We start from the raw sequence: 27302 nt of genomic DNA, 5'->3' as shown, positions 1-27302 counted from the left end.
AACTCAAAGTTCAAGAAGGTCTTAGATCAGGGGTGTCAAACTGCCAGCCCGTGGGCCGGATGCATCATGCTGAAACCGCGCCTACCCCATTGCCGGCAATGGGAAAAAAGTCACAATACATTGCGACACGTCACGTGACGTTGCGAGTTTAACACCCCTGTCTTAGATCCTGGAGAAGATATCTGAGGAGCTCCCATTAATGATCCAACTGAAATAGTGATATGACTCCTGGGTGAAACATGGTGGTCTTGGGAATTCATAAACACTGGGGTTGTTAAAACTGGGCAATGCCATGTCAACTCTGGCACAAAGAAGTGGAAGTTGGAAAAGGAAGATGTGGTTTTGGAACACAAAATGTAAACTCTATGTTGCATCATAATGAAACAACAGAGGAGATAGTTTTCTTGATTTAAACAACTTGTCATCTTCCTCCAGTGCTAAGTTTCCATGAAACTCTTCCCTTCTGAACAATTTTCTTCCCTTTTGGTTTGGGATCACTCTACACCAGGGATGTCCAACTTGGTGACCTGTGCCAAGATCTGTGGACTTCAACTCCCAGAATTCTCCATGCTGGCTAAGGAATTCTGGGAGTTGAAGTCCACAGGTCTTAAAGTTGCTAAGGTGGGGCAACCCTGCTCTACCCAAATTTTGCACAAGTAAAGTTTGCTGGCTAATTTAGTTCCTAGAGATAGTCACTGTGCAAATTGCTGGCTATTGCAGCGTGGAGATGACCAATGTATGTGGTTGCGAAGGTGCCACAACAGGAGATGACACTAAAAGTCATGCCTTTCTCTCAAAAGATAAGGACTGCCACATCTGGCAGATAATCTTGGTTAACTGAACGCTGGTTTACTAAGTTAACCCAATGTTTTGTGTTTGTTTGACTGAACTGTAAACTAAATTTTCCAGATTGGCTAGATTCACATAACAAAATAATCCATAAACTAACTGTTGTGTTTCGGGTTCGAATGAGCAGGAAAGATGCCAGGCATGTGAGTACAGAGTAACAGCAACTTTATTGATAACCATAACTGTACTGAGAGGTTTAGGGTGTACATGTACTCTTTATATACCATCATACAACCAATCAGATTGAACCCACTATTCCCGCTATTTTGGTTCCCGCTTGAACTGTTAGAGCTCAGTACATGTGCTGGAGAACTGTTAGTTCTCAGTATGCAAGTAAATAGGTGTTTTACCAAACCTCAATACATGACACTAACCACAAGACATTTCGGACTAGAGCACTGTGTAAATACAGGCTTGAAAAGACCCATTGTGTTGTTTTTGGTTTCTATCACTTCATTGTTTAGATTTTTTTTATGAGTTTACAGCTGTTTTCACCTTTTTCAGTTAAGTAAGTAAGTTATTATTATTATTATTATTATTATTATTATTATTATTATTATTATTATTATTATTATTATTATTATTATTATTATTATTATTATTATTAGACTTATATACCACCCTTCTCCCGTAGGACTCAGGGCGGTTCACAAGGTTTTTGTAAAAAACAATACAACAATTACAAAAATTAAAAACAATTAAAATAATTACATTAACCTTGAATAAATAAAAATCCCAAGTTGGAGAGACTTCAGCTGTGTTTACACAACACACTGATCCATAGCTTACAAAGCAGTTTGATTCCAGTCTGCCCTACAGAAATGATTGTGTCAATTATAAACCAACCTCCCGTGGTTGGATTTTAATTTGGTTTTCACAAAATAGTTTTCACACAATAGCTTGTGGTTTTCACACAATAGTTTGTGGTTCATATGAACCCTGCCATGGAGAGAAGAAAGATTTTCGGGAAACTATTTGTACCGGAGGGGACGGGGGAATTGAGATTCCAAGATGGCGGTGATTTCAACATCCTTTGCTAATGGGTCTGTGGCAAAAAATAATGAAGAACTTCGCAGAGAGTAATTTTAACCAGCTGATTTTCTGGTTTGACCCTTTTTTCCCCCCTGACATTTTCAGCAGCATTAATGTTGTGTCATTACAGTGATGAGAAATCATACCTTTTTTTAAAAAAAAAGAAAAAGAAAATTAGCTCACACCGTCTAATTGTGCATTGTGGGAATGGCTCTGCATTTTCCTCCTTCCATCAAGAAATACTTTCATTTCCTGATATATTACTGCAACGTGCTAAAAGCCCTCAAAATAGAGTAGCTTTCAAATAAAAGAAGAGTCACCTTTCAAGAATTTTTATTTCTTCCTTGTTAATTGGGGGGTGGGGGTGGGCAGGAATAGGAAGTGCCTCCTTTTTTAGGACAAAAATAATGAAAGGAATGCCCCATGATTTGACAAGATCATTTTGTAGCTTTAAAAAAAATCAGATTTTTTTTACATGTACGATCAAGCTTAGACATGAGTTTCAACTAGTCGCCCTGTTTTGGGGGGGTTGTTGTTTCGGGCTTTTTTTGCAAAGTAGGGCAAGATTGTTGCATTAGATCTAAATGTAGTTTTGAATGCTAGATTAGTTATTGGTTATATAACACAAAAGAAATTTAATCACAGCATGAAATAAATTCTTGGACCAACTTAAGGGTCTTCCTTCCTCCCTCCCTCCCTCCCTCCCTCCCTCCCTCCCTCCCTCCCTCCCTCCCTCCCTCCCTCCTCTTTCTTTCTTTCTTTCTTTCTTTCTTTCTTTCTTTCTTTCTTTCTTTCTTTCTTTCTTTCTTCTTTCTTTCTTTCTTTCTTCTTTTCTTCTTCTCTTCCCTCCCCCTCCCCCCAAAAATGCTTCCAGACATTTTAATTTTTTTTATTTTTAGAGAGGAACCACATAATTGAGGCAGATATCACACTTATCTAGACCAGGGCTTTTCAACCAGTGGTACGGATACCACTTGTGGTACACTGGCACCTGACAGGTGCTACGCGGCCATCCTAAAAAAGTGGTAGCGGGGGAGGGGAATGAGCTGAACCGGTGGTAGCACCGCACAAGCCTGAGCGAGAGACGGCTGGAGCTGCAGGGCTGTCAGGGCTCAGCGGAAGCGCCAGGATCAGCGCCAGGCTCCAGCTGGAACTCGGCACTGATCCTGGCGCTTCTGAGCCCAGAAGCGCTGATCAGCTGGAATGTTGCATCATCCCCAGGGTCTTGTGAGTTACATTCAGATGCTTGGCAACTGATTCATATTTATGATGCTCACAGTGTCCCAGGGTCATGTGAAGTGACCAAAACCTGCTACAACCACCCAGCAGAGGGGGGGGGAAATAAAAACCAAACACCCCCCCACCCCAGCTGCCAATCCTCAACAGAAATGCTCACATCAATGAAAACCTCGGACAGGAGGAAGAGCGCCACCAGGTGGGCAGGCAGCTGTCTTGCTCGGCTGTGGCTTGGGGGGCACTTTTTTCAGTGCCATTGTAACTTCGAACAGTCACTAAGCGAACTGTTGTAAGTCGAGGACTACCTGTACTTCATCACTTTTTTTTTCTTTTCTTTTTTTGGGGGGGTCATCAAGTTTTTGACAACTTGCTAGGCGACTGGTGGTACTCGGATGTTGCCATATCCTAAATGTGGTACAGCGGGTGAAAAGGTTGAAAAGCCCTGATCTAGGAATCTTGCAGGACTTAAGTGTTGGGATTAAATTACCCTTTTGTATCAGTTCCAAAATTCAATGTTTTGTTTTACTTCAGTGCAACCAATAATCAAGTGTCATTTTTTTTATAAGGCCACACATAAGGCCTTTACTTTTCAAAGTTCTGTTTTGCAAAAGGGCGGGAGAAACACATACTTTTTGTGTGTGTGTGTGTGCTTGGAATACCGAAGGAATATGAGGCAACTTTTCCTCTCGAAGATGACCGGAAGCAATGCTGCCATTTTTCAGCAGCTACAGCCAATGGTGGTTACAAGGAACAAGCTGTTACAAGGAACAGCTTGGCAGTTTCTATCACTCATTTTGTTTTGCTAGAGGCAGGTATTCATGTCTGCATCTGGACGACATGGTGGACGTTCGGTATCCTTCAGTTTTATCTCTTCATTCAGAGATAAGCCTTCTTGGCATTCATTTTCAGCTTTCTTGGCCTCTTGTTCTCTAATATTTTTCTTCAGAAGCAGGAAAAAGAGGAAACCCAGCAGAAAAACTGGCATTCTCAAGGCAATTATTAGACCATAGAAAGAATACCTGTGTCAGGAAAAAAATGTCCTTGAAAGTTAGTTATGAATTTTGGTGGCTTCTTGGACTAGTCCCTACTTTTTTTTCTTGGCCGTGTTTTTCAGAAGTGATTGCCCTTACCACCTTCTTCCTAGGGCTGAGAGAGAATGACTGGCTAAGGTCATCCAGCCTAAGGCAGGACTAGAACTCACAGTCTCCCAGTTTCTAGCCTGATGCCTCAATCACTACACCAGGGGTAGGCAACCTTGGCTTTTTTATGACTCGTGGACTTCAACTCCCAGAATTCCCGAGCCAGCCATGCTGAGGGGAAAGGGAGAGGTTTCCATGCTGAGCCATGCTGGCTCAGGAATTCTGGGAGTTGAAGTCCACGAGTCATAAAAGAGCCAAGGTTGCCTACCCCTGCACTACACCAGACTGGTTCTCAAGATAAATTGTTATTTAGTAGTCGATTTGGAAAATCCCCCAGAATTTGCTATCAATATTAATTTCCAGGGAATCATCAGTTGGGAAATTCTATTGTCTTGCTGGAAATCATTTCATCTGAGTGTGGCCACTGCGTTAAGTTAATTTGGAAAGTTTTCTCAGAAGCCATGGGATTGCGGTAGGACTCACCTATATTGTACTGCATCATATATCCTACAAGATCCTTTCTGGCCACAGGGGTTAGTGGCCCACTTCAAGCAAGTCTTGTCAATAAGTGCACCAAAGTAAACTGGGGCTGGAATTCCACCTAGAAGACATCAGACAGGAAATACACATTAGATTGTCACTTCAGAAGCATTTTTCAGCAGTTTTCCTGAGTGGGTTGACAGCAGAAGTAGGGTAACATGTAGCCATTGTCAAGCGCTGGGGAAATCAGGAGATTCAGGCAGTTCAAATGAGTATAAAGATTTATTGCAAGCTTAAGCTCTCTTGAAGAATCTGGCCAACTAACAGTCAAGAGAAATGAGTAGGAGATAAGGAAGGCATTCAAAGTGGGCTGGACTTAGATCACTTGCAGTGGTGCAGAGACTCGTGACTTATGACACGTTTGACCCCTCCCTCGGGCACAGCTTGGTCATCACCTACATCCAAGTGTATATACAGGTTGTCCTCAACTTACAACTATTCATTTAGTGACTGTTCAAAATTACCACAACATTGAACAAAGTGACATGGCTGTTTTTCACACTTATGACCGTTGCAGCATTCCCATGATCACGTGATCAAAATTCAGACATTTGGTAATTGGCTCATATTTATGATGGCTATAGTATCCCAAGGTCATGTGATCACCTTTTACGACCTTCTGACAAGCAATGGGGAGCCAGACTCACGTAATATTTGTGTTGCTAACTTAACAGCTACAGTGATTCATTTTACAGATGCATCAAGAAAGATCATAAAATGGGCCAAAATGCCCTGAACAACTGTCTCATTTTGGGCTCAGTTGTGGTCATAAGTCAAGGACTACCTGTATTTTTGAAGACAAGATTATATATATGGTACACCCACATAAACAGCTCTTTGCAAGAACATCAAGAATTGGTTTACTTCATCAAATCAAAAGTGTTCCAAGTTTACATGTGTAAATTCTGCGAATCATGGACCAATTGTTGGTCCCATAGAATCCACAGAGTTCCCAAACTGTGGTTTTCAGTCTTTTTATCTTGGGTCTTGGAAGCAATTGGCTCAGTGGGTTAGGACGCTGACCTTGTCGATCAGAAGGTCGGCAGTTTGGCGGGTCGAATCCCGAGTGCTGCGTAACAGAGTGAGCGCCTGTTACTTTTCCCAGCTTCTGCCAACCTAGCAGTTGGAAAGCACGTAAAAATGCAAGTAGAAAAATAGGGACCACTACAGTGGGAAGGTAACAGCGCTCCGTGCGCCTTTGGCGTCTAGTCATGCCGGCCACATGACCACGGAGACATCCTCGGACAAGCACTGGCTCTTCGGCTTTGAAACGGAGTTGAGCACTGGCCCCTAGAATTGGAAACGACTAGCACGCATGTGCGGGGGAACCTTTACCTTTACTAAGAAATAAAATATCTTCAATATTTTTTATATCTTAAAATCTTCAGCAGTTTGGCTCTTTTCTTATATGGCAGAACCCAGTTCCCTTCCAAATGCCCACCTCAGTTCTGCAAAGAATACAAAGCAACTCAAATTTGTCCCTAGGGTTGAGGGCAGTTTTAAAAATACAACTCCAATTGCAAATCAAAATCAGTTTTTTTTTGTTTCTGCAAGCCAGATCTCGTTTCCTCACGTCTGCACAATCTGGTTTCTGCAATAGATCATCTTTTACATAAGGAGATTTCACGAGATGGCATTAAGCTTGGGATCATTATACCTTTTTTGAAATTAGTGTCCTAAGTTAGTAATAATGCAAGAAAACAACAGAGATGTTTTCCAAGTATTTCCCTTGCATAAGAGCAAAGGCATTAGCATGTAAACAGGAACACTGAAGGTTTTCCAAAAGTATGAGAAGACTTTTAAGAGGAAAAATAAAAGCATGGTTGTTGAATTGCAAAGAAGTTGAAGTCCAGGATCGTCCTGTGCTTGGCCTACAGAAACAAATATTGTTGTGTGTGGTTTTTTTTGTAAAGCAACTAAACCCAACCCTTGTAAAACCCAAGACACTGGTAAAAAAAAAAGTTCACCTCAACATCCCCCAGTTGTAGCAATTGAGGAAAACCCTTCCCTGATTCTTGCAAATTGTGTACAATTTGTAGAGAAGATTTGTAGAGAAGATTTTTCTGAATATACATTTGGTGCTGAGTCTTGTATCATGGATTATTGATATTGTTCCCACAACTCCAGAAAGGAACAGCTTGTATTTTCATGCCATGTTAGGGATTTTTTCAGAGACATATAGTTCATGGTTGTAATTTGTGAATTGTAGTTGGTAGGAAACTAATGCCGATTAATTTGACTCAAAAATCTCATCTGTTAAGGTATTTCTTATGAACAGAGCATGCCTTTCTTTTATAATTGTATTTGCCTGTACTCTGAATAATATGAGTATCTCAGAGATCCTTGAAGAAAGTGTCCAACAATATTCCATATAATCAGAATGGTCTTTCTTACCCAATGATCTTATCACAAGCATCAGAAGACCGACTGCAACTGCCTTTAGGTCTTGAGGCACAGATCTATCAAATGACAAATCAACCATACTGGTAAACATGCTTCTATAGAGTTCGTCAAAAATCTATAAATGAACTTCATGACTCAGGCATGTCAAAGTCACGACGTCACGTGACGTCACGAGACGTATCGGGACTGTTTTGGCATTGCCGGCGATGGGGTGGGTGTGGCTTCCGGATGATGCATCCGGCCCACAGGCTGGCAGTTTGACATGATGGAGAAGGACCCTTATGTTTTTGTTTTTTTCATTCCTATTGCTGTGCTTGGACTGACACAAAGCAATTACACAAAGCAGTTCATATAGTGGCAGGCACGAGGACATTTAGAGTGCAGTTACTTACTCATGAATGTTGAAAAATTCAGGTTTGATTCGTGGCAACTTCAGTGAAAAAGATGAAATTATGCAATGATCATCTAGCCACTTGTCTCAAATTGTATAGGGTCTCCCATTTGACCAGGAGGTTGGACTAGAAGACCTCCAAGGTCTCTTTCAGCTCCATTCTGATTGATATCAGAAAGTCCTCCCTATCTTCCTGGACAGAGACAGCCAATCAAAGCCAATGATGCTGGACTCAATGGACCAAAGAACCGTTTATATGTATATAAACAGTGGAGCAGTGGGCTAATGCCTCCTTAAGTAACACCAGCTGCCTGCAATTAGTGCAGGTTCGCATCCCACCAGGCTCAAGGTTGACTCAGCCTTCCATCCTTCCGAGGTAGGTAAAATGAGGACCCAGATTGTTGGGGACAATTAAGCTGACTTTGTAATAATGCCGCTTGGGGTGTGTGTGAAAGCCCTAATAAGCAGGCATATACATAGAATGAAGGCTATTGCTAAGCTTGTAAGCCGCCCTGAGTCTTCGGAGAAGGGTGGGATATAAATGGAATTTTAAAAAAAATTCAGTTTGTATAATATGATACTAATTGGGAAATGTGCATCAGAATAGGTGTGACTCCCCCCTCACTCCACACAATCAGAACTGGAGAGAGATTTTGGATCCCCTCCCCAAAAAAAAAATCTTAATTGTCTTAAACAGTTTCTGGTTTCTTGTCTCCCCTTGTAGTGAAAGCAAAGATAAATGAAATTCTATTCATATTAAGGAAGAGTGAAGCTGTGGACATTCAGATGCTGCTGAATTAGCAGCCTCAATCAGCAGGAATGAATGATTATAGAGGATGGAAGTTGTAGTTCTATAACTCAACATTAAGATTTCTCCATATTACATAAATATACCCTACAGGGTTTTATGGGGAAAAAGGAAATTAGACACAAGGAGAAATTATTTTAAGAAATTTTCACCTCTTTGTCTTTTGTAAAAAAAAAAGGGGGGGAAACACAAAAATAGTTGACTTGGATAGACATTGCAACATTTTTTTCCTCCATTGCTATCTCTTCACTAAAAGGCAGAAATTACAACATAATTGTTTGGAAAGATATCACTAAAACAGCCTAAGGAATAGCTGGAGTGCTTAAAAATTCATAGGTTTCTAGGATACATATGGACTGAAGGGGTTTTAGCTTTTTAAATGTTGTTTTAATTGGGCTTAACTAATTTAATGTATTTTAATTCTATATTATTTTTATATTGTATTTTATGCTGCCCTGTAAACCGCCCTGAGTCCTTCGGGAATAGGGCGGTATAGAAATTTAATTAAATAAATAAATATATTTTCATTGAGGTTTACATTTTTGACTTTTTTTTTAAAGTAACTATGCTGCCTTATTGGCTATTTGCTTAACTCAGAAGTCGGAACCGTGGCCCCTTTATGACTTGTGGACTTCAGCTCCCAGAATTCCTGGGCACATGGCTGGCTCAAGAATCCTGGGAGTTGAGGTCCACAAGTCATAAAAGGGCCATCGTTTCCCACCCCTGACTTAACTCATTCCTTACCTGATAAGGAGCATGAACAACGGAACACCAGACAATGCGTGCATAAAGGAGCTTACAGCTTTGATAATGGTGTAAAAAATAAATTTTTTTGAGCACTCATCACTTCTTCGACATTCACCCAACACCGCTGAAGAACTCCTCAACTCAGTATCTGATTTCTCAATGCAGCTACAGTTGTGAAAAACCTATAAGGAAAAGAATATGAAATGAACATCCCAGAAAAAATGGAAAACATTTCCAAATTGCTGGCAAGTGAACACTATATCATGGTGTTGATGCTCTTGATAGGAGTTGAGCTTGGTATGATGACATCTTTATTTTGACCCTGGGTGTTGGAAGGATCTTGATATCTATTGTTGCTCACTGCAGTAGAAACATATTTATTTATTTGTATCTCGCCTTTATTATCTTTACAAATAGCTCAAGGCAGTGAGCATATCCACCACGCCTTCCTCCTCTTATTTTCCTCACAACAACAACCCTGTGAGGTGGGTGGTGCTGAGAAAGAGTGACTGTCCCTAAGTTACCCAGGTGGTTTTCATGGCTAAGGCTGGACTTGAACTCAGTTTCCTGCGTTCCTGCTTTCTGGTGCCTTTGCCACCAGGCCAAACTGGCTCAAACGTTGCGTATGAATTTTAAAATTAAACCTTAGACTTCGTGTATCTCATTTTAAAAAAAATATGAGGAAGCAAAAACCCTCTCATGCGGGTTTTGTGCCTCTCATTTCTTCGCTCCTCTCAGCCCAGAATGGAAAAAGTCAGACTTCTCATCCTTACTGTTTCTTTCTTCCATCTCGTTATGTTTTTGCACCCAGCAAAACAGGCCGATACATATGTGAGTCCGTTATCTCCACAAACAGGATCCCACTGGCTTGTAGCACAGGTACAGTTGGAATTGCAGGATGAAAATAAGGAAAGCTGGTTCTGAACAGCTGTGTCCCTTAAAAAAAAAGAAGAATGGCATACTTAAAAGCTCTCCTGGAATGTCAATATGAAGCATCCAAAATAGGCCAAGAATTATTTTTATTTATCTGTCTGTCTATCTATCTATCTATCTATCTATCTATCTATCTGTCTGTCTGTCTGTCTGTCTGTCTGTCTGTCTGTCTGTCTGTCTGTCTTTCTGTCCATCCGTCAGTCCGTCCATCCATCCATCCATCCATCCATCCATCCATCCATCCATCCATCCATCCATCCTGTCTGCCTGCCTGCCTGCCTGCCTATCTATCTATCTATCTATCTATCTATCTATCTATCTATCTATCTATCTATCTATCTATCTATCTATCTATCTATCTATCTATCTATCTATCTATCTATCTATCTATCTATCTATCTATCATCTATCATCTATCATCTATCATCTATCTATCTATCTATCTATCTATCTATCTATCTATCTATCTATCATCTATCATCTATCATCTATCTATCTATCTATCTATCTATCTATCTATCATCTATCTATCTATCTATCTATCTATCTATCTATCTATCTATCTATCTATCTATCTATCTAATCTATCTATCTATCTATCTATCTATCTGGCTGACCAGCCGTACTCAGCGTGTGGTCCTCAATGGAACCGCATCTACATGGAGGGAAGTGTGTAGTGGGGTGCCCCAGGGCTCTGTTCTGGGCCCAGTGCTCTTCAACATCTTCATCAACGATTTGGATGAGGGGATAGATGGGAAACTCATCAAATTTGCAGACGACACCAAGCTGGCAGGATAACAGACAACACTCCAGAGGATAGGCTTAAAATACAAAAGGATCTTGACAGACTTGAACATTGGGTGCTGCTATCTAACAAAATGAAATTCAGTAGTGAAAAAAGTAAGGTTCTACATTTAGGCAAAAAACCCCAAATGCATAGGCACAGTATAGGTGGTACCTTGCTCAATAGTAGCAACTGTGAGAGGGATCTTGGAGTCCTAGTGGACAAAAAAGGCCAACACAGTGCTAGGCTTCATTAACAGAGGGATAGAATCAAGATCACGTGAAGTGTTAATACCACTTTGCAGCATAAAACATTAAAATCATAACATCTCTGAAACAATGAAAACAAAACTCCCAATCCAGATAAAATTATGATTATAAGATGAGGAGGGAGGGAACAAGATGTGCAGGAAAGGGAGCTGGGATTGCATCTTAATTCATCAACCGCTGGTAAATGCAAAAAATAAAAAAGATGGCTGTCTCAGATGGGACAGTGTAACTGGAATCTATTGATCATAGCTTACAGATATGGTGTAAACTTGTCCTGGTTCTCGATTGTGTATTGATTGTGTATGACAGTCAATGCCATAGACACCTGGATATCTGCTTAGCACATATACACACACCACAAGCTTACAGACCTATGCATACTCACATACTTATCAACATATTGTCCTACCCGTCATAGGTCACTGTCAACCCAGCCACTGGGTGGTTCTCACAACCCAGCATGAGGTACACAAATGTCAAGGCGAATCCGATGAACGACGCTGAGTATCCCAATTTTGTAGCAGCAATGATTCCTAGCTTGCACTTTTTCATGATGAACCCACCCGCAAACATCCCGATGAGGACCACTGGCAAAATGGCAACAGCTGAAATATATATTAAAAAATAAATAAACAAAGAGAAAGTGAAAGCCACCTCCCTCCATTTGCCGTTTGGATGCTCAAGATGAGCAAAAGAAACTTGTGCACGGACATGATGGAAAACAGAGGGAAGAGGATTGCGGTGGTCCTTGACCTACAACCATTCATTTCAAGTTACAACGACATCGAAAAACGTGACTTATGACCGTTTTTCATACTTATGACTGTCGAAGCATCCCCATGGTCAAAATTCAAAGGCCGAGCAACTGGTTCATATTTATGATGGTTGCAGTGTCCTGGGCTCATGGGATCATCTTTTGTGACCTTTTGAGAAGCAAAGTCAGTGGGGAAGCCAGATTCACTTCACAACCAGGTTACTAACTTAACAATGGCAGTGATTAACCAATGCAGCTCAGGTTAACAGAGGTGGTACATGGGCCACCTTCGGGGCCTCCAGGACTGTATGCACTGCTTCGTTCTGTGCCAGCTATCACTTCTGAAAATTCTTCAAGGCTAGCCCCACATAGAACATGTTGCAGTAGTCCAGACATGAGATAACCAGTGCCTGATCATGGGTACTCATGATCCATTAATTACGTACTATTGACAAAATTAAAAATAGAATCCAATTTACATTTTATTTTGATGATTTATTTATTTTTTTGAAAATTGCCTCTCTCATTTATTTCTCAAAGTCCACCACGTTTGGGTGAAAGTATTGTTCGTTAAATTACTTGGCCTATTAGGAAGCTGTGGTACAAGCAGGTGTGTGTGTGTGTGTGTGTGTAAAGAAGAGCAGAAATGAGAACGAGAGGGAGAGAGAGGGAGAGAGAGACTTGCCTGTTATAAAATTAGATCTTGACACTGACAGTCCATATTGCTGTTCCATATATTTTGCCTGGTAGGTGATATATCCAATAAAACTGCTAGCATTCAGCAGTGATGAGCACATTAGTATAATATACATTTTGTTCCCTAAGATTCTCTTTAGGGACTTGAAGAACTCTGGAAAAAAAGGTAGAATATGCCTGTTGGTATATATATGGTATGTATATATATTCACACATACACACACACACACACACACACACACACACACACACAGGCATATGGTGTGTGTATATATATATATATGTTATCTATATCTATATCTATATCTATATCTATATCTATATCTATATCTATATCTATATCTATATCTATATCTATATCTATATCTGCCTGTCTGTCTGCCTGTCTGTCTGTGTGTCTGAAGATGCTTACATAGTCATGTAGCCAGTATGATTATATAACAAGATGCACGGAACATTGTTACCTTCCCACCGAAGTGGTACCTATTTATCTACTCGCATTTGCATGCTTTCGAACTGCTAGGTTGGCAGGAGCTGGAGCATGTAATGGGAGCTTACCCTATCACACAGTGCTTGGGTCTTGAACTGCCAATCTTCCAATTAACAAGCACAGCGTCTTAACTGCCAGGCCACCATGTCCTTCTTGTCCAGAAAGCCTTAACAAATCTGTGTCTGAGCCGTAGTCTGAACAATGCCTTCTGCTTTGCATCCTTGACTGTTGCTCTGGATATTGACTCTTTTGCCTGCCCCCCCCCACCCCCGGTTAAAATCATATAACTAATAGTAAGAGACATGAATCCTACAGGCAAATGTGTGGTTGTACATTCCAGCAATGGATTGTACTTGGATGGGTATTGGCTTCCTAGGGCAAACCAGATAGGAAACTCAATGAGATGAGCTAATTCTACTTTCTTGTAAAGTTGCATTGACAGAAAATTCTAAGTCTGAATGTAGAGTCCCCCTACATCTCCTTTACAGCCTGAGGAAGAAGGGAGGGTATCCTCTGAGCCTCTTCCCACACCCATCAACCAGCTACAAGTCATGCTGTCTCTATACCGTTGGCAGCATCTCTTTGCCCTCTCTCCCAAGGTCTTTCCCATATGCCATTATGGTAGGACTTTAATTATAGGAAATTCTCAGCTTCTACCTGGCACCAATCAATCCTGATATCCAATGCCATGGTGGTCCTGAGTAGACTTGCCTATGTATAGTGCTTCTCTATCTGTAACTTCCTGCTGTCTTGAACTTTACATGGAGATGCCCTGTGGACTGAATCGTGGTAGAGGAAACTCTGGTTCAAGATCTGAAACAACAAGACTAGGAATTGTGGTTGCTAGAGCCATGGCTTTAACTCTGTGTCTAATGTTCTGACTGCCATATCTCATTCTTCTCCTTGTGCACTTCACCCCCATGACTGATCCTCTTGATCTTCTCTTCTCCTGCTACAGCAGATCATGAAACCTACCAATTTTCTGATCCTTACTGTGGAAAACAGTCCTTATCCGATTTAGACCCAGCCTTATAGTTGGCTCTCCTAGAATCCAGAGCTTGATCCTGATTGAGTCTTGCCATAGTTAAACTGAACCATTTTAATGCTTACCTTTTAATTGTTTAGAGTACGCCATTCTGCCTTGACTATCAGGCTTTTGTCCATGGCTGTTTTCAATGTTGCTTTCTGTGGGATCCAGGTTTTTCTGGATACAGGCTTCTTTCTTTTTGTCCAGACTTTTAGGCAGGAACAAGAAAGGGATTCCAGAAATCAGAGTGATGGCCCCGGCAACTAAAAAGTTCATCCACCATGCACCAACCCAACGCGAATCAGTTGGAGTGATAGTTATTGTATCTAGAATAAGGAATGAAGAAAGCTGAGTTCCATTATCTGGAACGCTGGTCTCATGGAGCTTTGTCAAGTCTGTGTGCACTTCACAGAATAACAAACAACAATGCAGGTCTTTGCTTTCATAAATGTACAGAGTGAATGTCAACATGGAAGAGGCCTTGGAAAGTTTAATGGGAAGGGGAGCAAAGTGAACAAGGCAAGGATTTGTCCTCAGACAAACTGAAAATGAAGGCCTTAGCATCTACAAGACATCACAAAAATGAGTTTCAGACATAAGCAACTGCAAGAGAGAAACAAACTTTTAGATGACAGAAAGTAGACTAATCTTTTGAAAGGATAGGATATGATTGTTCTGTCCTAGCCTACGTGAGTCCTTGTTATGCTCACAAGGAGAAACCCTTCTTCCAACAAGCAGGCAGGAGCCACAAGAAAAACCAATCCCTTTTTATTATTCACAGACCTGAGTCAATGTCCAAGGCAAACAAACACAGTTCACAGAAACTCAATCCTCAACACGAATAGTTGCCTTCGACAACCAGCACCTCCCACACCTTCCCTTTTATTATTCAGCCAAAGCTTGGCTTTCCAATGCCTTCTCCTTTGCTTTTGGAGCCACCCCATTGCATTCCTCTGTCCTACTCGCTTTCCTTGCCGGTGTTTTCAATGATCCTGAATAATTCCCAGCTGTGCTTCATCAGTGTCCAACTCAGACTCCCAGCACAGCTGTGTCTCAGCCTGAGCACGAGTAGAGGGGCCAGGTCCTCATCAGACTGTAAGTCTTGGAGCTCCTCAGAGCTTTCCTCTGACTGCTGTCACTCCAGGCCCCTCCTCCTCCCCATCTGATTCCTCAGACTCAGCTGCCGGATCCACTGGCTCACGAGGAATCACAACAACGATCAATGGTGGGATTCAGCTGGTTCACACCACTTCAGCAGAACTGGTAGCTAGTTTTTTGTTGCCCCAGGCCCAGAATGGACTTCCGGAAGCAGCATCCACACAGAGAACCGGTTGTTCACATATTTGAATCCCACCACTGGATACGATAGGGTAGGGTAGGTTAGCTTGCCTTCAGAATTTGTGGGTGCTCCATCATTGGAGGCTTTCAAAAAGAGACTGGGCAACTATTTGTCTGAAATGGTATAGGGTCTCCTGATTGAGCAGGGGGTTGTAGTAGAAGACCTCCAAGGTCCCTTCCTACTCTATTATTCTATGTTCTAGGAAAATTAGACAGTACCCTCTAATATCCCATTTCTACTGAGTTCTCACCACTGCAAATTCAGGAGGCAGAATTCCACCATTAAGATTTATAGCCATTGTAGCCCATCTCCATAGGCCACTTGCTCGAGATGGATGACTATTGCAATTGAATGAAGTTGTCCAGTCCATTTTTAAAGCCCGCTAAATTGGCCACTATCCTCACATCTGGTGGCACTGAATTCCATAATTTAGCTATCTCTTGGAGAAACAATTGTTTCCTTTCATTGGTCTACCAGCATTTGGGTTTAATTATGATCCTGAATGCTAAGATTATGAAACAAGGAGAAAAAAAATTGGCCTTGGTTTTACATATTGCTTTTACCTTGAGCTGCTTTTTTTTAATGGTTCTGAGATATATATATATTTTCCATTTGGAAGGGGACAACTCTGCCCCGCTCAGAATTCTGCCTGCTCTTAGTTTTTACCCTCTCCAGTTTCACTATAGCCTTTCTCAAATACAATTATTTATTTATTTATTTATTTTTATTTTAATTCCATTTGTATCCCGCCCTTCTCCGAAGACTCAGGGCGGCTTACAAGCTTAGCAGTAGCCTTCATCCTATGTATATGCCTGCTTATTAGGGCTTTCACACACACCCCAAGAGGCATTATTACAAAGTCAGCTTAATTGCCCCCAACAGTCTGGGTCCTCATTTTACCTACCTCGGAAGGATGGAAGGCTGAGTCAACCTTGAGCCTGGTGGGACTCGAACCTGCACTAATTGCAGGCAGCTGGTGTTACTTAAGGAGGCATTAGCCCACTGCTCCACCAAGGCTCAATGACAATGACTTTAGATTTGCTGCAGTTGACTTAGACCAGCCAACATAGCTGGTTAGTTCTTCTTCCATCTTACCTGTGTCCACAAAACCAACATCCACATAGAGTCTGGCCGACAGAGACCCCAGGAGGAAACCAAATAGTGGGCCAATCATGGCTGTGGTGTGCAAAAAGCCTGCAATGGTGAAGGGAAAAAAGCATATATTATGTATATTCTTCATTGTTTTATTTTTATCCATACCAGCGGACACTTCTAACATTTGATGCAATGGATAATGAAGCTGCAAAGATATACACTGAATATGTTGTTCTTCCCTCTCCTCATTATAAGAACAGCAGCACCATTCTGAACCTAAAGATAGGTGCTAATGTTTTTAGAAGACGTAGACCTTTACCTATCTCAGAAGCTAAGCAGGGTTGGTTGTGGTTGGTAGTTGGATGAGAGACAGCTCAAGAATTTGAAACAATATCCTGGAAGAAGACAATGGAAAACCACTTCTGTAATCAATAGAATTGCAGAAATGCCTTCATCTAGAGTAGGGGACTCCAAACTTGGCAACTTTAAAGACTTGTTGACTTCAGCTCTCAGAATTCCCCAGCCACAAAAGCAGGCTGAGGAATTCTGGGAGTTGAAATCCACAAGGCTTAAAATTGCCAAGTTTGGAGTGCCCTGATCTAGAGTTATGGTTAGTGGAAGAGCATCTTTGCTTCCTATCAAATACTGTATGTTGTTTTCACAGTTGAGCTAATAAAGAGGCATGTTTTCATAGCCCTGGAAGGGAGATCTAACAATAACAGATTAACAGAGTTGGAAGGGACCTTGGAGATCTTCTAGTCAAACCCCCTGCTCAAAGAAGAGATCCTATACTATTTCAGACAAATGGTTGTCCAGTCTCTTCTTAAAAGCCTCCAGTGATTGAGCACCCACAACTTCTGGGAGCAAGTTGTTGCATTGTTGTAACTATCAGGAAATTTCTCTTTAGTTCTAGGTTGCTTCTCTCCTTAATTAGTTTTCATCCATTGCTTCTTGTCCTGCCTTCAGGCGCTTTGGAGAATAGCTTGACTCCCTCTTCTTTGGGGCAGCCCCTGAGATATTGGAACACTGCTATCATGACACCCCTCGTCCTTCTTTTCATTAAACTAGACATACTCAGATCCTGCAACTGTTCTTTACATGTTTTAGCCTCCAGTCCCCTAATCATCTTTGTTGCTCTTCTGTGCACTCTTTCCAGAGTCTCAACTTCTTTTTTATATTGTGGCAACAAAAACTGGATGCAGTATTCCAAGTGTGGTCTTATAAGGCAGACATGTCAAACACAAGGCCTGGGGGCCGGATCCGGCCCGCGAAGTGGTTTCATGTGGCCCGCGAAGGCTTCCTGGAAACAGTGAGGGAACGGCCCCCACTGCCTTGGCCCTGGCCCAGAGACCCTCCTTCTGCCAGAGACCCTCAGATCTGTCCCACTCCTGCCCAGGCCCCCATAGGCACCCTTGATGCGAACGATGTAGAGCTGGCCACGCCCACCCAGTAGGCCAGACGCACTCTAGCCACGCCCACCCAGTAGGCCACGCCCACCCAGGCCACACCCACCCGGCCCCCTGAGGGCAACCGCAGTGCTGATGCGGCCCTCAGTGAAGTTGAGTTTGACACCCCTGTTATAAGGCATTACAAAGCGGTACTAACACTTCACGTGATCTTGATTCTGTCTCTCTATTAATGCAGTCTAGGACTGTGTTGGCTTTTTTTCCCCTTCAGCTTTTCACGGGAATGTGGATTATGAATACCAATTTCTATTATATCCAATAATGAATAGAATTAGATGTGACCTAAATTCAGGACTGACTATGGTTTTAAATTTGGTTTTATGGGGTTAAATTACTATGTATTGAACATACCTACTGTTTAGTTCTTTTTTAAAATTTTGTATTTTCATGTTCTTTTTTAGTTTTTATTGTTGTGAGCCGCCCTGAGTCTTTATTTATTTATTTATTTATTTATTTATTTATTTATTTATTTATTTATTTATTTATTTTAATTCCATTTATATCCCGCCCTTCTCCGAAGACTCAGGGCGGCTTACAAGCTTAGCAGTAGCCTTCATTTTATGTATATGCCTGCTTATTAGGGCTTTCACACACACCCCAAGCGGCATTATTACAAAGTCAGCTTAATTGCCCCCAACAATCTGGGTCCTCATTTTACCTACCTCGGAAGGATGGAAGGCTGAGTCAACCTTGAGCCTGGTGGGACTCGAACCTGCACTAATTGCAGGCAGCTGGTGTTACTTAAGGAGGCATCAGCCCACTGCTCCACCAAGGCTCTTAGGGAGAAGGGCGGCATATAAATATAACCAATCAATCAATCAGTATTTGATAATTTAGGAATCCCCCAACTTTCAGAGAAGTATTAAAACCATCCCAGCTTGAACACTGCCTATCTCTTCAACATCATTAAGTTCAGATCAGGATTCGACAGACAAGCATTTTGTTCATTACTGATATAAAGAGGAACATCTTCTTCTCTAGAGAAATCATCGAGGTATGATATGCCCAGAGGAGTAATGGGTGTTTCGCCAATTCCACGTAGCATATTCCCCAGCAAGACGAAAATCCATGCATAAGAGGTAACCATTTTATAGTCACAGTCTGGAAAGAATAACAATTATAGCAAGAAAAGTCATTACGTCGGACATACCTTTTCCTACAAAGCACAGATAGTCATACCTCTACAGTTCAGAGTGCAAAATAATCAGTGTGGTGAAACAGAAAACGGAGGTATAATAGAATAAAAATGTGCTTACGATAATATACGACTAGCAATAATACATGACTCTGCCATTTGTGCTTCTATAACTGTCTGGTTTGGTACAGCAATCAAACAGGACAGAGAGAAGTCTTCAACAGATAGGACTGCAGAAAAAAAAAACAATTGCAACCAGCCTGCTTTCCGCTGAGGACCTGGATATTGTGAGTCAGAAGGAGGGCTGAGAAAATACCTACTGACCCACCCACCCCCCTCACATCCTGGACATAAACTGTTTCAACTCCTCTCCTCGGGATGCCACTAACACAAAGACACAAAGACGGGTTTCCCCCCCCCTCTGTTTTTTCCTTCTGCTGAACACCTAATTTCCATTGTCTTATGTGTAAGGATATTTATCCATGTAGTAGGGCTGTATTATTCCTTTATTATCTTTCTCATCTTTTTTACTACCTCCTCTTATTGATATTATGATTATGATTATGATTATGATTACTCTGCTTTTTTGCATGTACACTGAGAGCTCATGCACCGGAGGCAAATTCCTTGTGTGTATTATCAGATTTGGCCAAATAAAGCTATTCTATTCTATTCTATTCTATTCTATTCTATTCTATTCTATTCTATTCTATTCTATTCTATTCTATTCTATTCTATTCTATTCTATTCTATTCTATTCTATTCTATTCTATTCTATTCTATATTCTATTCTCCATTGCATCTATTCTATTCTATTCTATTCTATTCTATTCTATTCTATTCTATTCTATTCTATTCTATTCTATTCTATTCTATTCTATTCTATTCTATTCTATTCTATTCTATTCTTATTCTGTTCTGTTCTGTTATTCTATTCTGCTCTGTTCTGTTCTATTCCATTCCAATCCATTTCATTCTATTCCATTCCATTCTAGTATCATAGTGGCTAACCATCAAGAGCTATTCTGTACTATAATAATTTATCAGTGCCATTTCCTGGATGTTTTTACATTCAGCTGCATCCAAATAATGCTATCCAAATCAAGATAAATCCAGCCAGTTTTACTGTTAGATTAGTAGAAAGATGTTTAATAGGATAATGTTCCATCATCTTTCCCATAGATCTGAGCATGATTTCCAAACACACACACACACACACACACACACACACACACACACACACACACCTACATTTTCTAATGTAAGGCCTTTCTTAAAAGGAGCTTCCTACTTTGTGTACTCAACTTTCAAAGGCAGATTCACAGTAGTGTACCGTAATGGACTCCATTTTGGTACAGTAGTTCTCATAAATCTGGTTAAAAAAAATCCGTGATAAGTTTCTTTGTTTAACAGGAGAGACTGACCATGCTCTGAAGAGAAGCCACAACCAACTAAGTAAATACAAGGTTAGGGCCACAAAACAGGTGAAATTAACAGCATTATCAACAGAAGTTGATAACAGGGAGAGCAAGACTTTGGATTAGACCTTCGGAATGACAGTCTAGGGATGGTCTCCAACACCGTAAGGCAGCCAGGCCATTTCTCAGAACCAGGCAGCAGCTAACTTGTGGTGGTTCCCAAAGGATTTTCTTTAAAACTGAATCTGAAATGCCGAATCACCCAAATTGACCACTTTGGAGAGATTTCTTGATTCTGCTTCAATCAGTGCTATCTCTCAAGATCGTGTCCTGCTCCATGCAGAAGTCCTATGTTGAAGTTCTCCCTTTTACCTCTAACCATCAGGTGTTGCTGTCATTATCTAATGATTATCAGTGGCACTGAGAAAAAAATGACACATGAGTATGGAAACATGATAAATTGGACTAAGAGATGTAACATGTTGCACTGAAGACTGAAGAATTAGCACATAACTTATTTTGATTTATAGACACCTTTACGCCAGCTATTCAAAAGAGGGTTCAGAATAATTGACTATTCTTACCTGGCCTTGGCACCCCATTTATCTCGGGGGTATCCTGGGGATTGAATGAGCAGGGGAGGAAACTGGTGATGTTGTCTGATGTGAAGGATATTGTGTCATATTGATAACTGGAAAGGAAAGAGGTTACTCCTAGTGCGAGTACAAATACATTTAGAGGTACCTTTCTCGGGCTGGAAGAAATAAGATATATTTAGCATTGTTTTGGAATACACCGTTTACTGTTAGTATGAATACCATGGTTAGTTGTGGTTTATTTTATAATTTTACATTGCTTTGACCATTTTTAGAATTATAGATGCGTTTGCTACTTAAGAAGAGTCTATACCAGTGATGGCGAACCTTTTAGAGACCAAGTGCCCAAACTGCAACCCAAAACCCACTTAAGTGTCGTCGGGTGCCAGGTGGGCGTGGCCCATTGGGTGGGTGTGGCCCATTGGGTGGGCGTGGCTAGGGTAGTAATGGCAGACTGGGTGGGACTAAAAAGTTCAATCTATCAATTCCAACTTTGCGAGATTTTTTTTTCCCTGCGAGAAGTTAAAATTGATTGATTGGTTGAACCTGGTTTTTTTTTTGCATTCGGTGGCAGAGGCCTAAAGCGAAAAGGTTTTATAAAACCCAGCTGGAACTGGGGTGATGGTGCCTGTGCCCACAGAGAGGGCTCTGCGTGCCACCTGTGGCACGCGTCCCATAGGTTCACCACCATGGGTCTATACTTTCTGGGTATATATCAATCTTGCAAGTCTGAAGGTACCTCCCACGGCCTCTTTACAGAAGATTCTTCCTACGTTTCTTTCTCTGACCATCAGTCACTGAGGTTTTCTCCCTCTCTTGCCTCCTAGATGGGTCTAAGACAGGAGTAGGCAACCTTGGCTCTTTTGTGACTCATAGACTTCAACTCCCAGAATTCCTGAGCCAGCATGGCTCAGCTTGGAAACCTCTCCCTTTCCCCTCAGCATGACTGGCTCAGGAATTCTGGGAGTTGAAGTCCACGAGTCATAAAAGAGCCAAGGTTGCCTACCCCTGGTCTAGGACATTTGGATGCAGCCAACTCGCCCCAGTCAATTTGCTTCAGCCAGCTCATTACAGGATAACTTGCCACAGCCAACTCAACACAGGACAACTTGTTGCCGGACAAATGTTACACTAATATCAAAGAAATGGTGGGATAGGATCATTAAAGAAAGGATGCAAAAGGAGGGACAAAATGAAGGGCGAGTGACAAAAATTAAAATATTTTTAAAAATTATTTTAAATAATTAAATTGAATTGTTGAATTGTCTTGCGGTAAGTTGCCCTGGGCGAGTTGGCTGTGGCAACTTGGCCACCTTGAGTTGGCCGTGGCAAGTTGTTCCGTTCAGTTCCTTCAACAGAACCTCTTTCCCCCATTCCCCCAAGTTAATCCACCCATTCCATTCCATTCCATTTCTGCTGTGTATCTACTCTCCAGCATGTTGTTTTTGTTAGTTGCGAAGTCGTGTCCGACCCATCGTGACTCCATGGACAATGTTCCTCCAAGCCTTCCTGTCCTCTATTATCTTCTGGAGTCCATTTAGGCTCACGCCTACTGCTTCAGTGACTCCATCCAGCCACCTCATTCTCTGTTGTCCCCTTCTTCTCTTGCCCTCAAACTTTCCCAGCATTAGGCTCTTCTCCAGTGAGTCCTTCCTTCTCATTAGGTGGCCAAAGTATTTGAGTTTCAGCTTCAGGATCTGGCCTTCTAAAGAGCAGTCAGGGTTGATCTCCTCTAGGACTGACCGATTCTATTTTTTCAACTTGGTTCTAGAGTCAAGAATGTTCTATGAACCCAATTCCATAGTATGTATAATATGAATTTCCTACTACTGTATGACTTACAAAACTGATGTAGGCCATTTCCGAACATCTCTATATGAGTAAAATCTAAAGTGATTCACTCACATAAGTGGTAGAGTTTCTTATAGGTCCCACATGGATATTTTATAAATCTTTACAGTACTGGCCTTCCACAAATGGAGGTGAAAAAGATCTCTATCTCTCTCAAATTCTTTCTCTCATACTCACTATCCCATGAAGAAATGAGGCAATGCCATTAAAAAGCTCCCCAAAGACATGATAAAACAACCAAGGGCGATTATCTTGGGCCGATGAAATTTTGCCCCGAAGTAACTCACAAATGCAATCACCAACAAATTTCCTGGGAAGAGAATATAGAAGCTCTCCATTAGGTCATGATGCCATACAGAATAACAGAATAACAGAGTTGGAAGGGACCTTGGAGGTCTTCTAGTCCAATCCCCTGCACAGAGAGGAAACCCTATACCATTTCAGACAAATGGTTGCCCAATCTCTTCTTAAAAACCTCCAATGTTGGAGCACCCACGACTCCTGGAGGCAAGCTGTTCCACTGATTAATTGTTTGAACTGTCAGGAAATTTCTCCTTAGTTCTAGGTGGCTTCTCTCTTTGGTTAGTTTCCATCCATTGCTTCTTGTCCTGCCTTCAGGTGCTTTGGAGAATAGCTTGGCTCCCTCTTCTTTGTGGCAACCCCTTATATATTGGAAGGCTGCTATCATGTCACCCCTCGACCTTCTCTTCATTAAAGTAGACTTACCCAATCCCTGTAACCGTTCTTCATATGTTTTAGTCTCCAGTTCCCTAATCATCTTTGTGGCTCTTCTCTGCACTCTTTCTAGAGTCTCAACATCTTTTTTTTAAATATTGTGGCTACCCAAACTGGATGCAGTATTCCAAGTGTGGCCTTACCAAGGCATCATGCTAAGTTTGTACTCTAAATATGCTAAATACACTAAAATTTATACGCTAAATAAATAAATAAATTGGGGCATGACCATTGCTGAATGATGTTCAATTCCAGCCGTCAAAGTCTTGTGATGGATTAAGACCAAGGCAGTCAGGTTTCTTGGGCCTCTGGATACCAATTAATTTTGGACCCTTTTCTCCCAATGCAGAAAACAGTGATCCATAATGTAACACCTAGGACCTCAAGCTCTCCATCCGTAGCTAATTCTCTTCCTGGTTTTGGGTTCCACCTACCCATTTCAAAGCCTCCATCAATGAAGCCAACTGTAGAAGAAGCAATGCCGAATCTCCTTTCCAGTTGTGTCAAGGAACTTTTCACTGTGGTCCCAGAAAATGCTTTACTAAAGTATGAAAATGCCAGGGCAGCAAGGAAAACCTGAGAACAGATGGGATTGAGAGAGAGGGAAGGAGAAGGAAAAAACAGAGAGAGAACTCGAATATTCTCCACAAAATGAGAGTAACGTTCCCAGCCCTCAAACGAATCAAGGCCTTTCCAAGAATAAGTCTGTGTTTATCTCTCCATCCCATCCCACTGTCAAAACAAATAAACTTTCAATGGCAAAGTGCTACTTTAAAATGGAGTCCAACATTTCTGTTGCTAAGTGAGACAATTGTCAAGGGAAGTTTTGTCCCATTTTACGACCTTTCTTGCCACATTTGTTAAATGAGTCACTGCAGTTGTTAAGTTGGTTGTCACGTGAATCTGGCTTCCCCATTGACTTTGCTTGTCAGAAGGTTTCAAAAGGGGATCACGTGACACACACCCACATCCACACACACCTGGGACACTGCGACCATCGTAAATATGAACCAAGTATCGTATTTATACATTCGGTGAAATATCCGAATGTAAATGACCGTGGGGATGCTGCAATGGTCATAAGTGTGAAAAACAGGCATAAGTCATTTTTTTCCAATGCCATTGTAACCTGGAATGGTCACTAAATGAACTGCTGTAAGTTGAGGACTACCTGCAGTGTGGATGAAAATATCTTTGCTCCTCGTTAAGGGCAATTCCCCACATCCAGAAGGTACAGAAGTCTGGGGCGGGGGGAAGTCCTTCTGCTCACAGTGACCTCTGAATGACAAGGAGATGTCAATGCAGGCGACCTTTCCTTGTGGGCCGTAAGATCTATGGGCCCTTGAAGCCACCTACACATTTCTTTAAAGGATCGTCTTTAGCAAGAGAATGCTTAAATTTTCTTCAAGAATTCTTGAAAGAATTCTTTAGCAAAAGAAACAGCCCAAGAGAGAGCATGTGGTTTCACTAGGAAAAAGCTTGTCAACCTGGTGGGATGCAGGGTGCCATCAACCCTGGGATTAGCAGAGATATTTTGTTTGTATCATAAGATTGCCTGTATGCCTAATCTTTAATGTTTCCCACTGAAGTAAAGAAATGGTTTTCACTTCCATTGAAAAAAGGCAAACGGGTAGAGTTAGCGGTGTGGAAATGTATACTGCATAGCCCACTAAATTGTGCTTGAAGAGAAGATCTATAACCCCAGGATTTTGCTGGTGATCTCTGGTCCAAGCAACCATGAAAGGCAATTCTGATATGATTTTCAAGATCAGCATTGGCTGGCTAGGCACACGGGTGCGACTGGAGGAAGACTGAGTCCCTTCCTTCCTTCCTTCCTTCCTTCCTTCCTTCCTTCCTTCCTTCCTTCCTTCCTTCCTTCCTTCCCTCCCTCTTTCCATCCTTCCTTCCTTCCCTCCCTTCCTCCCTCCCTCCGTCTCTCCATTTCTACTCTCTTCTCCCTCCCCACATCCCTCTCCTCTGGGCCTTTCCTTCCTTCCTTCCTTCCTTCCTTCCTTCCTTCCTTCCTTCCTTCCTTCCTTCCTTCCTTCCTTCCTTCCTTCCTTCCTTCCTACCTTCTTCCCCCCTCCACTTTACTGGTTGATAAAGGCTTAAACATTATCCAATTTGTCAACATAGTCTTTCCCCCTGATTATACTGTATAGGCTAAAAGCTACAATCCTTAGTATAAGCTGGTTACAGGTGAGTTGACAAAAAAGATTCCACTTTGAACTTTGGGATGTTTACGGCTGTGCTGAACATGGTAATCAAAGGTCAGGGTTTTGTTCAGTTTATGTTTATCTACTGGCTAGCAGATGGATCGGTTTGCTCAAGGGGACTGGAAAATGTTGAAAGATAAGCTTTCTTTTTAATGTATCTTGAAGAGAGCAATTTGGTGGAATATTAAGGTTCAATTCCCCCAATGCAGGGATGGAAATGTCAGTTTTCTTGACCCATTGATTGATCCCACCTCCTAGAAAGAAACAACAATTGAATCTTCCAGAGGAGGGGTCTGCAACCTTGACAACTTTAAGACTGGTGTTCTTTAACTCTCAGAATTCCTCAGCCAGCATAGCTGGCTGAGGAATTCTGGGAGCTGAAGTCCACAAGACTTAAAGTTGTCAAGGTTGCAGATCCCTGTTCCAGAGGATAGCGCTTTTCCAGTTTAAGACTGCAAGATCTCTTCTTCATTTCTCCCAAAACAGAATAGGTTTCAACAACTCAGACCAGCCACAAGTGGTCAAGAAGATGCTTGAGGGGTGGGGGTGGGGTTTTCTTTTAAAACCAAATTATCAGAAGATCCATTCCAGAGCACCCACTACTTTGAAATGACACTTCTCCAGTTACGGTTCTAATGCCATTCACACAAAGATCTTTTGAAAGAGCTTGCAGCCTCAAACCTCTGATGCAGAATTAAGTCATCAGTGGAATGTTCAGCGGGTGCCAGTCCTGGAAATATATTTTTATCTGGAAGAAGACCTCATTGTTGCAAAACTGAATACATTTTCAATATTTTTTTTTAAAAAAATGGAATAATAATAAAGAAGCCATTAAACCTTGATTCCTTGACAGCGAGTTGTTTTTTGCTTCATTGGTCGTTGGTTCGTAGTTTTCTCCTCTGATGGTTTGGCGTTTATTTCCATGGCTGATTTGTGCATGGGGTCAGTATCCATCTGTTTTATGATTTTCTCTCTTGGATGAAAGATAGAAAGAAAATTATCAGGTTTTTGTTTCATAAGACATTTTCCTTTTTTTTTAAAAAAGTTTTTATTAATTTTTTTCATGCGTACAATAATAATTTTTCAATCAACGTGCTGAGTTTACATTCACTAATACTGAACATATTTAATTCCTAATCCTTTATTCTTTCCTCTAGCCATCGATAAAATAAATCCCAAGTTTGGTAATCTGTTTCTTCTTTTTCTTTCAATCTCATAGTCAATCTGTCCATCTCTGCACATTCTAGTATTTTTTATTATTATTATTCCTTCATCTGACGGTATTCCTTCATTTTTCCAATATTGCGCAAATAAAAGTCTTGCCACTGTTGTGAAATGCAAAATCAAATATAG

At 41.4% G+C, this 27302-nt stretch overlaps 1 protein-coding gene across 1 annotated transcript; it reads right to left on the bottom strand.

Moving 5' to 3' along the window:
* Positions 1-1003: 1003 nt before the first annotated feature.
* LOC308669708 (solute carrier organic anion transporter family member 1B3-like) lies at positions 1004-27302 on the bottom strand. Its single transcript, XM_081330580.1, has 14 exons — positions 26787-27302; positions 24168-24309; positions 23176-23308; positions 21136-21242; positions 18950-19099; positions 16533-16631; positions 14182-14424; positions 12571-12735; positions 11541-11736; positions 9919-10081; positions 9143-9327; positions 7191-7255; positions 4740-4857; positions 1004-4136 (listed from the first exon to the last, which is right to left on the bottom strand). Exons 1-14 carry the CDS (start codon positions 27012-27014, stop codon positions 3920-3922), a joined length of 2211 nt encoding a protein of 736 aa, XP_081186706.1. The 5' UTR covers positions 27015-27302; the 3' UTR covers positions 1004-3919.

Source organism: Vipera berus (genome assembly GCF_964194415.1).
Source record: "Vipera berus genome assembly, chromosome: 6".
Lineage (NCBI taxonomy): Eukaryota > Metazoa > Chordata > Lepidosauria > Squamata > Viperidae > Vipera > Vipera berus.
Note: the sequence above shows the minus strand (reverse complement) of the source record. Positions and strands in the feature narration are given on the sequence as shown.

Excerpts from the sequence above, each read along its gene's own strand:
- LOC308669708 (XM_081330580.1), bottom strand. The coding sequence starts at position 27,014 with ATGAAAAAAATTAATAAAAACTTTTTTAAAAAAAAAGGAAAATGTCTT. Across the intron at positions 16,632-18,949 it reads AGATGTTCCTCTTTATATCA|GCTTTTTGCACACCACAGCC; the intron begins GTAATGAACAAA and ends TCACCATTGCAG. Across the intron at positions 14,425-16,532 it reads TGTTGGTTTTGTGGACACAG|ATACAATAACTATCACTCCA; the intron begins GTAAGATGGAAG and ends TCCTTATTCTAG.